This window comes from Capricornis sumatraensis, chromosome 15 (assembly GCF_032405125.1).
Source record: "Capricornis sumatraensis isolate serow.1 chromosome 15, serow.2, whole genome shotgun sequence".
Classification (NCBI taxonomy): Eukaryota; Metazoa; Chordata; class Mammalia; order Artiodactyla; family Bovidae; genus Capricornis; species Capricornis sumatraensis.
In genome coordinates, this window is record NC_091083.1 from 64,467,445 (window position 1) to 64,481,913 (window position 14,469).

The window sequence follows — 14,469 nt, forward strand, 5'->3', positions numbered from 1 at the left end:
CCCAAATTCTTTGAGCCTCAGTTTCTACCACTGTAAAATGGGGATAACATTCTGTACCACACATATATATATGAGAAGATATATATGAGCCCAGGACAGGATAAATACCACAAATGGTCACAGGTATTGTGGCTGCTCATCATGAGGGAGCCGAGTCACAGATTTTGGGGCTGGAGGGTCAGCCCCTCAGTGCCGCCCAGCCCCAACCCTGCTGGGCATCTCTCCTGATTGGATCCCTCCTCTCTCTCTCTCCCACTCCCTGGTCCCCTTCCTCTGCCTTCCTGGGAAACCTCCTGAGAAAGTCCCCAGCAGTAGAGAGCCTCATGTAAGACATACCTATCTGGGGTCCCCTGCCCCTGCCATTCAACCCCACAACCACACCCACTCCACATGGAACCAGGCGTCCTGGTATTCAGCTGCCAACCATCCAGCAGACTGACCCTCATCATCACACTGGCTTTATTGGCCCTGAGAGCCACAGAGTAAATCCCCGGGGGGCCCTGCTTCCCCTCACCCCCAAGTCTGTCCAGAGGCCCTAGGGCTGGCTGAGTGTTCACCGCTGCAATCTTGGCTTTCTGTCCCAGATGTCATGGGCTTGCCAGGCCCGCGTCCTTTGAGAGCTCCCCAGATCCCAGAGTCAGGCTCAACCTGGAGGGCGTAGTTGGCAGGGGCTATGCAGGGACGGCCTGAGGCCGGCTGGCCTTCATTCAAAGAAGAACATTCCTGGCGTCCGGTACAGGCAGGGGGTCAGCCCCAATGGGTAGCTGGAGCTTCCCTGGACAGGGAAGCTGCCTGCAACCCAGGGTTCCTTGGGGTCAGCTGGCAGGGGCAGCGGGGCCCGGAGGGAGGCTGGAGGGGTGGATGGTACAGGGGAGGGGGCTGCTGAGGCCAAGAGGTGCTCGAGTCCTGGGTCAGTCCCCATGCAGAAATTCAACGCCTGCAGCCGGCACTGGTAGCTGCTCCCGATGGTGGCCTCGGGGGTCAAGAGGGGTGCAGGGGCCTTGCTAAACCCCTCAGCCTCAGAGAAGCTGGTGGGAAAGCCAAAAGCAGGGCACGAGGAAGACGAGGTGGCCACAGGGAGCTCCCCTGGGCCTGCAGCCTTGGGCGCAGGGATCTCCTTGGCCTCTGAGGGTGTCTGAGGTCTGGCATCAGTGGTGGCCGGGCACATGCTGGCTGGCAAGGCCCCCATCAGACCCCCATAGCTTAGGCCCTTGGGTTCCAGTGGCTCCGGTGGGAATGGGCACTGTCTGCTAGCTGCGACGTCGGGGGCTCCTGGGTCCTGGCTGGTGGCTCGGAGGGGTCCACGGCGTGCTTTGGTGGGGCCCTTGGCGCCCTCGGCACCTGCCCGTCGGGTGAAGCGCCGGCGGCGGCGCAGAAAGCTGCCATGCTCAAACATGTCATGGCAGTCAGGGTCCAGCGTCCAGTAGCTGCCCTTGCCTGGCTTGCGGTCATCGCGGGGCACCTTGACAAAGCACTCGTTGAGTGACAGGTTGTGGCGGATACTGTTCTGCCATCCCGGCCGGTTGTGGCGGTAGAAGGCGAACCGGCCCATGATATAGCGGTAGATGCCGCTGAGTGTGGCCCGCTGCCCTGGAGAGTTCTGGATGGCCATGGCGATCAGGGCGATGTAGCTGTAAGGAGGCTTGGTTGGCTCGGCCGCAGGGGCCAGGGGCCCGGGTGGGGGCGGCTGCTGCATGCTGCCCTGGCTGGCCGGGCTGCCGGAACCGCAGAGGCCAGGCACGATGTCCAGGGCTGGTGTCCGGCACAGCCTGCCCAGGCTGGTTAAAAGGCCCACTGGCCCAGCCTCCCAGCCTGGAAAGGCAAAAAGGGGTGGGCCCGCCAGGCTGCCCTCCCTTCCTCCCTCGCTCCCCTCCCCCCAGGCTCAAGAGGGGCGGGCAGGAGAGGCCAGGATTGGGAAGCTGTGAGCAGCTGCCCAGGGTGAGGAGACACGGGAGGGAAGGGACTGAGACCTTCAGCCCACGTGTGCTGGTGGTGGTGGTGGTGGTGGTGGAGGACGGACGGGATGTGCACCTGGGCGAGACAGAGACAGAAACCAAAAGAGATCCAGGCAGAGATAGAGAGAATGAAGAAAGGCAGGACAGAGAGGAAGAGAGGCGGGGACATAATAAGAGGGAGCCAGGAACATACAGAGGAGACAGGCGGAGACAAGAGACAGCAAGTGGACGTGAAAGGGGAGACACTGAGAGCCAGCCCCATACACGGGCGCACGTGCGCAGAGCACAGAAAGAGAATCACTGAACAAGAGAGAGAAATCCACCAAGACAGGACGAGGGAGACACACACACACACAGACACTCTCAGGAGAGAGCAGAGGTAGGATCTGTGGCTCAAGCACAGGGAGCTTTGTGAGAAGAGCCTCAGGGGCCTCTTGAATCCCCACCTCTGGTTTCCTCTTTCTCCTTTCCTCGTCCTCCCAGGCCCGTGATTCTCTTTCTCCTCCCCGCAGTGCAGAGCACTCGGGGTCACACTGTTCCCTGCCCTTCTAGCACTGGGGTCTGCAAGAGGTGGGGCATCTAGGGTGGTTATGAGAGCCAGCCCAAACCTGGCTTGCTGGGCGCTGGCGCCCTCTAGTGACTAGTATGGGGAGGACAGACCTCAAGCCAGAGACATCCCCTTTCCCAGAGGCTCTCAACCAATTCTCCGGCTGAGCCTCAGTTTCCCATCTCTAAAATGGAGCTGATGACTCTGCAGTTGTCCAGGCTGTGGTAAAGCTTACACGGAATCCAGTGCCCTTTTAGAGTTCTGGCACCGAGTAAGGGTTTGGTCATGACAAGGACTGTCACCTTGAGTTTCTCCAATAGCTGCAGCCTTAGGCTGGGGGTACAGCAAAGCCCAGGACAGTCAAGGCTTCTGAAGGATGAAGCCACCTCCACCGTGCTCTCCCAGCCCCAAGCAAACCAAGTCAGCCGGCACCTCCTGCGTGCCACTGACATGCTAGGCCAGCTCCCCTCCCCTCTCGACAGTTGCTTCTCAGACTGACTCTGCTCCAGAGGCCCTCAGAGTAGATGAGGAATCTGAGGCTTAGAGAAGTTAAGTGCCTTGCCTGAGGTGGCACAGCTAGTGAGAGACCAAAGCTGTGATTTCAACTCAGAAGTCTGGACCTCCTTAATGCTACTCCTTCTGTGAGGGGCAGGGGTAGAGGACAGTTACCGGGCCACCGCTGCAAAACAGGTTTGTGACCCCCAAGAGAATAGGGACCATGGTCTGCTCTATCCCTGGTGTGCAGCATTTGCCTGAAACAGAGTAGGTGCTCAATAAACATTTGTAGAGTGAATTTTTAAAATAGTGATTTGACTGACTTCTGTCCTTTGTGGAGTCACACAGTTTCTCCTCTGTAAAAGTGGCTTATTTATGTATCACTGAAAAATTTATTACATTGCCATCTGTAAGAGAACTCCCATAAATAAAGTCAGAAATCAGAAAAGGTAAAAGGTCTGATATCTGGGGTAGAAAACAGTGACTTTACTGACAAGGCAGGGTCACTGCCTTCATGGTGGAGGGGGTTCCCTCCCAATTCTCACAGACTCCCTACAACTCACATTTTGCAAAAATTGGTGGGGTTTGGGGATGGGATGGACTCCTGGCTCCCACTTAGGTTCCTATCCTAGGCCTGCCTCAGGTTCTCCAAAGTCAGTATCTACAGGTGGCGGTTTAGTGGTTAGCATTCAAAGCCCCAAGTTCAGGTCAAGTCCTCTGTTTTGGGAGCCCCGACCCCCACTACCTCTTACCCCCGCCAAAGAAGAGAGACTTGTGGCAGGTGGAATGAGGGTCTGGAAACTCAGAACCCCTCAGAAGTGTGACAGTTCTGTTACTGGTTGGGCTTCAGTCTAAACCATACCAAGGGTTTAATTATTAGTAAACTCAGCCACCCCTCCCCCCCTTTTTTTTCTTTGGCCAGACTGTGGGGCTTGAAGGATCTTAGTTCCCCGACAAGGGATCCCTCCAACCTGGGCCCCCAGCAGTGGAAGTGCAGGGTCCTAACCACTGGAGTGCCAGGGAACTCCCAGTAAACTCAGCTTTAAGCAAACTTTATAACGGATCAACTGCAGTTAGAGTCTGCTTTAGGTAAACCAGTGTAGACATGTCCGACTCTCAATAAAAAGATCAAGCCTTGTTTCTGTCCTAATTGTTATTTCTGGAGCCTCAAGGTTGAGTTTGATTGCCAAGCCTGATGCCTCAGGTCCAGCTGTCTATCTCTGCGCCTGGTTCCCAGGCTCCAGCTTGGTGGCTGAGTGGTTGAAGGCCGTGACTGGCTTCCACTGTCCCAACCTACCTTAAATCCCCTGGCTCAGTTGGGGCAGGACTAGGGTGGGATCTATACCCTGTGGGGAGTTGTTTTAGTGGGTATGGTATGAAGAAGAAGCCGCTTAGGGCTGACTCAGCTGCATCAGAGGGTGATTGATGCTGTCGGGGATGCTAGGCTGGGAACCTGCCACCCAGGCACCTGGCCGTGGATCTTCGAGTGCAGGAGGAGTTCCCTGGCGAAGACTGGCTCCACCTGCGGGGTGGGAGTGAGGTGGAGGAATGAGCCAAACTTCTCCTAACCCACCCACTTTGTTGAGGGGTGGGGAGTGACAACCCATCTCCACATGCATTTTCACACAGGAGGTCTTCCAGATCAGAGGTCATATGGCAGGTCAGGGGCAGAGCTGGGACTGGAGGGAGCAGTGAGAGGCTATTTAGAGGGGCTGGGTGGGGGCGTGGTTCTCCGCTGGTGTGGAAAGTGACTCACATGGGCCATAATGAGCCGATCCTCGGGCTGGTCCAGGGGCCCCGGGTACTCCTCGCCAAAGCACAGCCGGATCTGGTATTCGGGCTCCGGGCGACCATCCTGTAGGTGGGCTCGCAGTTCTACGGGCACCGAGATGGTGGGGTCTGGGGTGGGGGATCCCATCTGATGCCCACCTTGTGCTCATATCTCCTGACCATGTCCTGTAAATCCACATCCCCCATGTGCCCAGGCCCACTTCCACATCCCTATGCCTGTCTCATGTCTCGCTTCTAATTCTCAGGCCCTGTGCCTCGTGCCCTAGGCTCACTATCATGCCCACTGCCACTCACCTATGCCTATCTTGTGCCCAGTGCCCCAATGCCCACCTTATGCTTAATGCCCTAAGACAACACGTGCCCAAGTCCTAGGCTTCTGTCCCACACCCAGCGCCCCAAGCCTGCCACAAGCCTACACCGCCACCTCCTGCAGGCCCATGTCCGTATTCGTTCCCACTCTCGGTGTTTCCGTGTCATGTCCTTTGTCTCCAGGTCCATCCCAGGCCCAGAATTCTCAAACCCGTGGCCCGGCTGTCGCGCTCTTACCCGCGAGGAAGCGGCGCGTGTCGAGCAGCTGGCAGGTGCGCTCGCGCTCCAGTTTGTTGGGCCGCGCGCGGTGCGGGGCAAGCGGGCCGCGCCAGTACACGCGGCCCTGGCAGAGGCGCTTGGCGAAGACGCCGTCGGGCGCCACCCACAGCAGCACGCCGCGCTCCAGGTGGGGCAGCAGGCGCCGCAGCACGTGGGCGCTGGCCGGCGGCTCCGGGAAGCGAACCTGCGCGACCCTCGGCGGCGGCCCCAGCAGTCGCTCGGCGGCCGCGGTGGCCGCGCGCGGGCTCAGGCTGCAGCCCTCGGCCGCCAGCGCTGTGGCTTCGCGCACCAGCTCCGCGCGGTAGAAGAGCCGCACGTGCAGCCAGCAATCTGCGGGAAAGGGAGCGGGCGCGCCCGGCGTTGGCGGCGCCGGCTCCCCCTCCATCCACACAACCGGGCAGGGGACCCAGCGGTCCTCCCGGGCCCCACCTCAGGAATTTCTGACACTCTCTCCCGTTAAGTGATAATAATTCTAGCAGTAGTGGTGGTGGTAGTATATAATTGCAGCTTCCAGTGTAACTACTTTCAACGGATACATACTTCTAACTACCAGGATGGAACTGGTAGTTGAGCTTCAAAATCAGAGTTTGGAGCCATCAGTACAATGAGGGCGTGATACTGCTGCCCTCCTAGCCCCAGTTTCTGGAATTCTAGGAGCGTCTTCCCAGCAAGGATTTTAGTGCTGGAAGAAATAATAATAATAGCAACAACAATAAAACAGCAGCCTCCAGTTAGCAGGATGCTCAGTGGTTAGGGCTGTGGGCTCTGCAGCCAGGCCCTTGGATTCTAATCTCTCACTGCCACTTAGGAACTGTGGCCTCTTAGTAACTTTCGCAAGGTTACTGTGTGGCTTTGGGCAGGGTTCTTAATCTCTGTGTCTGGCTTCTGCATCTGTAAAATGACAGGAATGGCAGTATCTATCTCACAGGGCTGTGGGGAGACTTAGAAGGATGCCTGGCATAAGCTACTGCTGCTGCTGCTGTTGCTAAGTCGCTTCAGTCGTGTCCGACTCTGTGTGACCCCATAGACGGCAGCCCACCAGGCTCCACCGTCCCTGGGATTCTCCAGGCAAGAACACTGGAGTGGGTTGCCATAGCCCTCAACAAATGTTCGCTCTTGTTATCTGGAGTCTGCATGGGTGCTTTGGGTGGGAGACAGAGGCTATTTGGCCTCAGTCCTGGGCCTTCCCCAGTTCTGCACAGTGGTCAGAGGAGAGGGCCTTCCGGTTCTTTACCAGGGTTGCTGAAATCTTCAGAGGGCAAAGGGCTCCAGGGGTGAATGGGATTCTGTGCCTGGTAGCCTGGGGAAGGAGAAAAAGCAATAAGGCATTGTCTCACCCTGGGTGCCTTTACCCTTACAACAAGGTCACAGAAGAGGCCAGGGAGGGGGCAGGGTTGGGTGAGGAGACCCAGTCCTTACTGTGGTCAGCCAAAGGGCTTGGGAGCAGGAAGTCCTGCTGGGCTAGCCTGGAGGGGTGCTCCTTGTCTTTATCCTCTGTGACTAATCCGGATACATCCTGAGCATTGGGATGAAGGGTGGTAAGGGTAGGAGATGAGACCTGTGGGCCACAGGAGTTCCCAGACAGTCTGCACTGGGGCAGATGGAGGTCTGGGCAGAATGGAGGGCAGCTGGGGTTAATAGGCACTTTGAGGTTTCAGAGCTGAAGATTCTTTTTCCCCACAGAGGTAAAGAGAGAGTTGATGGGGTTTTTGGAGATGATGGGGTCAGAGATGAAATTCATTGTGGTAGGGAGAGAAGTGCTAGGAGTGAATTAGGAGATGGAGTGACAGAAATGGGGGGACAGAGCGATGGATGGAGTGGCACCCAGGGGACAGTGGAATGAACCAGGCTAATAGGGTGATGGGGATGGAGCAATGGACTGTAGATGAAGGAGGAGACATGTTGGGGTGGAGTAAGAGCGATGCAGACAATGATGGAGACAGAGATGACGGGAGATGATAGAGAGCTAGAGGTGATGAAGGTGAAGGGAATACAATGGTGGAACTGGATTTGGTGGCATGAGTGGGGACACACTGATAGACCCAGTGATAACAGGGGAGAGGGGTGAAATGGGAGAAAATAGGATTGATGCACATGAGGGATGGAGGTGAAGGTGATGGAGACAATGGGACAGAGATGGTGGAGTTAAGGAGAATAGAATGAAGGAGCTGAAAGTGATAGCAGAGATGGAGAAGAGGTAGGAAGCAAAGCTGATAGAGGGATGGGGACAATGATGGCCAAGACCTGGTGGAGAGGATGAGGTGATGCACTGGAGATTGTAGAGGGGGTGGCATGGGTGCGAGGTGACTGGGTTGGCAAGGCTGCAGGGGCTAGGACATGCTGACCTGCTCTTCTGTCCTGCAGCCTGGCTCTGTCACTCCTCCAGGGGGCTTCTGCTGGCTCTGAAGAATGCCCTCCTCTTTACTGGGAGCACAAGCCCTGGTAACTGGATGGAGCAAGAAACAGTCTGTGGTTTCATGGGCCCCAAGGTGAATCCCTTCAACCTTGTCTGAGATGATCCCAGCTCACTGCATGATCTCAGGCAAGGCTCACCTCTCTCTGGGCCTCAGTTTCCTCTTTTTGGAATGGGGAGATAAACTTTAAGCAGCCTTCTATGTTTAGCAGCCCATCATTTTAAGCTCAGTAAGTTCACTCTTTCCCATTTTACAGATGGGCAAGGTGGAGTCCTTATTGCCTAGAGAGCCATTCTAAGCTTCTACCTCCACGGGGCAGTATGGTACCTGGGTCGTGGGCACCATCAGACAGGAGCCTGTAGACCTTATAGGGGTTGGAGATGTCCAGCTGGCTGCGCTCAGGTACTTCACAGAAGTCAGCACTCTTGTTGAGGGCACAGCGGAGCCGTGTCTTCCAGGTAGAGGGATCCTCCTTGTCAATGCCCTCTAGGTGCTTGCCCTTGTATATGGCCCAGGCCTGGGGATAAGCAGGGGAATTGGGGAGGAATGACCTGGGAGACAGGGCTGGTGCCAGGGAAAGGGATGAGGACTGCCTTGGCTCCCACCCTTTTTTCTCTCTCTCTGCCCCTAGGCTCCTCTGTTCCTCCCTCCCTCCATCCAACACTTATCTCTTGAGCTCCTGCTCCTTGAGCAAGCTCAAGTTATAGACTGAAGGGGGAGCAAGACAGACATCCCTGTTCTCAAGGAATGCAAGTCTAATGGGAGAAGGCAGCCGCCAACAGCTGAAAAGAAATAATTATATTCCAAATTATGGATTGTGAGAAATAAATAAATAATACAATGGGACAGAAAATGATGGCAGTGACCTGCTAGCTGCTGCTAAGTCGCTTCAGTCGTGTCCAACTCTGTGCGACCCCATAGACGGCAGCCCACCAGGCTCCCCCGTCCTTGGGATTCTCCAGGCAAGAACACTGGAGTGGGTTTCCACTTCCTTCTCCAATGCATGAAAGTGAAACATGAAAGTGAAGTCGCTCAGTCATGCCCGACTCTTAGCGACCCCATGGACTGCAGCCCACTAGGCCCCTCCGCCCATGGGATTTTCCAGGCAAGAGTGCTGGAGTGGGGTGCCATTGCCTTCTCTGGACCTGCTACCTGGAGAGCCGGAAATGAAATCCACATCTACTGCACCATACAAAGTGGACTCCGGGTGACCAAAAAAAACAAAAGTAAGGTGAAACCATAAACCTAATAGGAGATGATGTAGGAAGAAATCTTCTAGGGGGCAGATAATGTTTCTTAAACAAAATTTTGAGGACATGAACCACAGGCAAAAAATTTGCAAAGTCTGAAATCAGCAAGGGGCTAAGATCTAGAACATATGGGAACTCCTGCAAATCAAGAAGAAACAGAGAACAACCCCGAAAGAAAAAAAAATCTTATCAAAGGACACCAATGGGTGGTTTACAGAAGAGGAAACCAGTAGCCCACGCGCATAGGAGAAGATGTTGTGACTCATTAGTGCCACAGAAGTGCAGATAAAAGTATGAGATATCACCTGTAAGCTCACAAAATTTAGCCAGTTGGCTAAGCCAGCTGGCTGGGATGTGGACACTTAGTGGAATGGGGGCAGAGTTTCTGGAGGGTACTTAGGCATGCCTAGTCCAGTTAAGTGACCAGAAATTTCAGTTCCCAAGGCATTCTCACAGAAGCTCATGAAGGGACCAGATTCACTGCAGTTATTTGTGGTCCGGAAAGAAAATTTGTGTCCATCCCTGGGAAAGTAGATGGGAGTGTGTGTGTGTGTGTGTGTGTAATAGATACCCACTATAGAGTCTGTACAGCATCTAGAAACAAATTAGATGGACAGAGAACAAGAATAGATCTCCAGAGCTGACCCTGAGTGAAATCAAAGTAAGATACAGAAAGACCTACAACACAAGACGATGTACCTAAGATAAGAACACACATGAAACAGCAATGCCCGCTTTGCAAGAACACGTATAAACCAAAGATACTCATTAAACACATTGGAGTGACTGCTATGGTTGTCGTTTGCTGTTCAGAGGCTCAGTGGTGTCTGACTCTTGCGACCCCATGCACTGTAGCCCGCCAGGCTCCTCTGTCTACGAGACTCCCCAGGCAAGAATACTGGAGTGGGTTGCCATTTCCTTCTCCAGAGGATCTTCCTGACTCAGGGACTGAACCTCTGCCTCCTACTTGGCACTTGGGAAGCCCAACTGTTATGGTAGAGGGACTAAATAAATAAAAAATAGGAGGGACTGCTTTAGAGAGGGTTATCAGAAAAGGCTTCTTGGAGGAAGTGGCATTTGGGCTGAAGCCTGATTGAAAAGAAGGAAGGAGTCTGATGAAGAACTGGGGGAAGGCTGTTCTAGGTACAAAGAACAGCGAGGGCCAAGGTCATGGGGGTGAGCTAGAGTTCAAGGAAGGCCAGTGTGCAGCAGAGTAGTCAAAGGGGAAGACGAGAGATGTCTTGCTTGAATTGATCACATTCAGGAATCAGTGGTGGATTGGGCGGGGGGGGGGGGGTGATTTAACTGATAAATGGCACTCAGTTATTGCTTTTGGAGATCGCAGGCTTACTGGGACACCAGACGAAAGCCACATTTCCCGTGTTGGTGTCTCTTGCCAGGGGTGAGACCTTTAAGGCTTGATTTTGCTGTCTGTAAACTGTGCTAATAATACCTAACCTTACGTGGTTGTGGCAGGTGTAAGATGAGTGGTCTGTGTAAGATGCTTAGCACAGCACCTGGCACACAGTCCGTGCTTGTTTACTGCAGAACTTGTTCATTATATTCATGATGCTCTAACTCAAAGGTAACCTGGGCTGAAGGCTCAGGTTGCTATCACCAAGCTGAGAGAGAGATCTTTGGGAACATTGCTGTGCCCCCCAAGCACATAGAGTGGCGCTTGGCACACAAGAGATGTTCAGTAAATATTTGTGGGATGGACTGAATTTGGCCTTAAAGGATGAGTAGGAAATTGCCAGGTGAAGTGATATTCTTGGCGGGATAACAGCTTGAGCAAAAGTGCAGCATGAGGCACTCAGGGGACAGTGAGCAGCCTGGTATGACGAGCTGACATATGTATGTGAGAGTATGTATATAGTTGATTCTCCTTACTCATGGTAGTTGTGTTTCATAAAACTTACAGATACACTGAGTAAGGGAACGCTGAACTATCGCTCCTAAAGGAAATACAAGGCTAAGTCCTTGTCTGCCTCTGGTACATCAACTGGTCAATACATCCTGTTTATCAACTAGTCAATACATAACCTTGTTTTATGTGTGTTTCTGTTGAAGGACACCTTATTGAATATAAATTGTTGATTAATTTACAGTGAACTGATGGCCAACAACACTATAACTCACATCTGAAAGGAACTTACCTTATACAGGTATTTTCTCCAAAAGGCACATCACACCCTTCCTGTGTCAGGAGTCCTAACAAAGCTTCAGCACTGTGTGGGCTTGGGGGTCATTTTAGACAGTGAAAGCACCAACAGAAAGCACAAAAAGTATCAAAAATGTGGCACTAAAGATTGTCTCTGAAAGGATACCTGTGAAAGGACAGTAGAAGAGCTGAAACTGGGGTTGTCACCTTGTTCAGCCTCTGCTGGAAGTGTGCATGTTGGTGACCCAGTTTTGTTTTTTTTTTCCATTCTGTGAATGACTGCAGAAGTGCCTTGAATATCAATTGGGGGATTATACATAATTTGAGCAAGCAAGAGAATCTGTCAATATGCAATCTGTGAAGAATGAGGATGTGCTGCATGTGTTGGGGGAAAGGAAAAGAGGAATTAAGGAAGAAGACAGACTGAAGTTGGATTATGAAGGCCAAGCATTATCCTGTGGGCTCTGAGGTGCCAGGAGGGCATGAAGCCAGGGGGCCACATGTGTGTGTCACTAGTGGGTTGAAGGATGGGTCAAAGCACCCCCAAAGAGGGACAGGGAGGGCCAGTCCACAGAATCTCCCACTTCTGAACAGCACATAGCCTTAAGGTACAGGCCAGGTAACCACCTGTTTGACACTTAATGAGTTCCTTCCGTGGGCCAGGCATTGTGCTCCGGGTCACCACCCATGGGCAGCTGGAGGAGGCAAAGTCATACAAGGCACTTATAATTCATAGGGAAAGTTGTTCAATGGAGGAAGCAGAAGGGATCAGGGCTGACTTGGAGAAGCACTGAGAGCTTCCTCAATGCTTTAAACAAATGAATACATCAGGGGAGGCTTGTCTTCAGTAGGGGATGTTTATGCTGAGCATGATGGGATTTGGCCGGTAAAGGAGGAGAGGGTGTTCCAGGCAGGGGGAACGGAATGTACAAAGGTCTCCCAGTGAGAGACACAGGAACCGTTTGGAAAGTGAAAGAACTATCTGGCTGGGTCTGAAGTTGGGGAGGGAGTGGGGAGAGGTGGACAGAGGCCAAAGAGGAGCAGTTTGTGCAGGGCTCTGAGGTCCTGGTAAGGAGTTGGGACTTAATTACAGGAGCAACAGGAAGCCATGGAAGGAATCTGAGGAGGGGAGTACAGAGGCAAGATTTACATTTAGAGTGATCCCTCTGGAGGACAAAGGGGAGAGCCAAGGGACGGGAAAGCAGGGCACTCAGTTGTCCTGGTGAGAGATGGTGGGAATGGATCCAAGTAGATGGCTGAAACAGCAGTTCTGCAGAAAGAGCCAAACACCTTGGTAATGGGTTAGAATGAGATTGGAAGAGAGAGGAGCAGCCAGGGTTCAGGTGCCTGGTTCTGCAGTCTGGGTGGCGGGTGATGCCATCTCCCATTTTGAAAAACAATTTTGCAGTGGGGAGCTGACAAGTGTGGTCCTGAGGAGGTGCTGAGTTTGAGAGGTCTGGGAGTGCTGGACTAACAGGCTTGGGGCTTGGAGGGGAGGCTGGGAAACACTGGGCTCCACGCTGAGGCTGTGTAAGGAGAGTGGGACACCGGGAGGGAGGCCCAGGAGGGAGTGCTGCAAACACGGAAAGAGGAGGAGAGGGGATGGAGGCTGAGAAGCAGGGGCCCGGAAGGCAGGAGGAGAACAGGTCAGGGTGGGAGTGGAGTGGGCACACAGAGATCCTGGGAACCAAGTGAGACTGTTTCAAGGAGGAGGAGGGGACCACTAGATGTAGACCAGCTGAGGCGGGGGAGGGGGTGTCTAAGAAGATGATAGCAATGGCATTCTGAGAGACAATTAGTGACATCAGCAGGACAAAGAGAAGCCAGACTGTGGGGAGAGCAGGAGCTGAGGGGCTATGAGTGAGGGAGTTGATGACCAGAAGGCCCTTTCTAGATGCTTTATACCCTGTGAAAGTAGAGGGGAGCTACCAGAGAAGCAGGAGCTGGAGGCAGCTGTGGTGTTTGGGATGGTGGCAGTGGTCTGGGATGTGGCTGGTTGCTTATTGCTCATGGAAGAGACCCGAGTTAAAACCTTGATGGGAAAGAGACAGTTTGAGAGGAAGTTAATGGTGACTGAAGAAAGACAAGGCATTCCTGGAGGAGGTCCCTGAGAAGGGCTGGTGTTGGGAAGCACAGAAAATGTCCCGAAGTTGCTGGGGTTAACCGTTTAGGGGTGGGAAGTGGAGGGAATTTCCATCTGTGGCAGTGGTATCTAATTTCCCCAGGAAGAGGGTGAAATACCCTAGCGGGTGAGGACGGTGCAAGCCATGCAGCCCTTGGCTAATTCGCTTTTAAGAGGGTGGGCTTCCCAGGTGGTGCTAGTGGTAAAGAACCCTCCTGTCAATGCAGGAGACATAAGAGACTCCTGCATTGATCCCTGGGTCTGGGAAGATCCCCTGGAGGAGGACATGACAACCCACTCCAGTATTCTTGCCTGGAGAATCCCATGGACAGAGGAGCCTGGTGGGCTACAGTCCATGGCGTGATGAAGAGTTGGACACAACTGAAGCGACATAGCAGGCACCCACGGGAGAGTCTCCCATACGTAGAAAACATTATCATCAACCTAGAGACAGCCGAGGTTAAGGGCTGGGCGAGTGGCCCGAGATAACAGCGCATCAGGTCGCCCCAGGCGCTGGGACCGTGTGCATACAGAGCCCTCCGGGAACCAAACTTGGGACCCCCGCCCCCACTCCCTTACCCTGAAGAGCGCAGCGTCCTGCCGCACCTGGTAACCCTGCTTGGCTGCGTGCTTCCAGGGGATGCGGAAGAGGGTCTTGCCTGCGTCCTCCCAGCGCAGCCCCGCATAGCGCCCGCTCTCGATCTGCGCCACCAGCCATTCTCGGAGGCGCAGGGGACCCCCGGCCCCCGCCATAGGTCGCCTGCTGTCGGAGACCTTCCCTTCGTCCCTCCGCCAGGGGTCGCCGGCCATAGGGGAACGCAGTGCTCCGGGAACCAGGTCTGGGGCGCGCGGGTGACCGAACCCCAGGGCGACAGGGGATCGCGCTCCGGGGCCACCTGGACAGCGCGGAGGCGGCGAAAGCGAAAGTCTGGGTAGGAAGTTTCGCTTTCCTTTCTGCTCCCTGGAGGCCCTTTCGCCCCACCCTGTGTCGCCTGGCCTGAAGGGCATCAGTCCTCACACAGCGGGCAGCCTGAAGTACCCTGGGAGGCCAAGACCCACTGGAGGGTAAGGGTGGAGTAGCCCTGGGTTCTACCCGTCTCTAGAGCGGTACTGGGGGCGGGGGGTGGCGGGCACCCAGGGTGTCCC

The 14,469-nt window shown here is 54.3% G+C and overlaps 2 protein-coding genes across 2 annotated transcripts; both read right to left on the bottom strand.

The window, feature by feature from the left end:
- Nucleotides 1–471: 471 nt before the first annotated feature.
- On the bottom strand, nt 472–2,937 carry FOXS1 (forkhead box S1). Its single transcript, XM_068986686.1, has one exon. The coding sequence runs from the start codon at nt 1,694–1,696 to the stop codon at nt 704–706; it is 993 nt and encodes a 330-aa protein (XP_068842787.1). The 5' UTR covers nt 1,697–2,937; the 3' UTR covers nt 472–703.
- Nucleotides 2,938–4,398: 1,461 nt separating this feature from the next.
- Nucleotides 4,399–14,130, bottom strand: LOC138091041 (interferon regulatory factor 4-like). The gene is made up of 8 exons (XM_068986685.1): nt 13,903–14,130; nt 8,118–8,307; nt 7,722–7,822; nt 6,796–6,892; nt 6,611–6,676; nt 5,335–5,706; nt 4,754–4,872; nt 4,399–4,519 (listed from the first exon to the last, which is right to left on the bottom strand). Exons 1-8 carry the CDS (start codon nt 14,074–14,076, stop codon nt 4,409–4,411), a joined length of 1,230 nt encoding a protein of 409 aa, XP_068842786.1. The 5' UTR covers nt 14,077–14,130; the 3' UTR covers nt 4,399–4,408.
- Nucleotides 14,131–14,469: the final 339 nt, after the last annotated feature.

Bases quoted from the DNA above. Each gene is read 5' to 3' on its own strand.
- LOC138091041 (XM_068986685.1), bottom strand. From the start codon at position 14,076: ATGGCGGGGGCCGGGGGTCCCCTGCGCCTCCGAGAATGGCTGGTGGCG. The intron at 6,677-6,795 runs GTAAGGACTGGG...CTCCTTCCCCAG, and splicing joins AAGCCCTTTGGCTGACCACA to GCTACCAGGCACAGAATCCC. The intron at 4,873-5,334 runs GTAAGAGCGCGA...CGGTGCCCGTAG, and splicing joins CACGCGCCGCTTCCTCGCGG to AACTGCGAGCCCACCTACAG.
- FOXS1 (XM_068986686.1), bottom strand. From the start codon at position 1,696: ATGCAGCAGCCGCCCCCACCCGGGCCCCTGGCCCCTGCGGCCGAGCCA.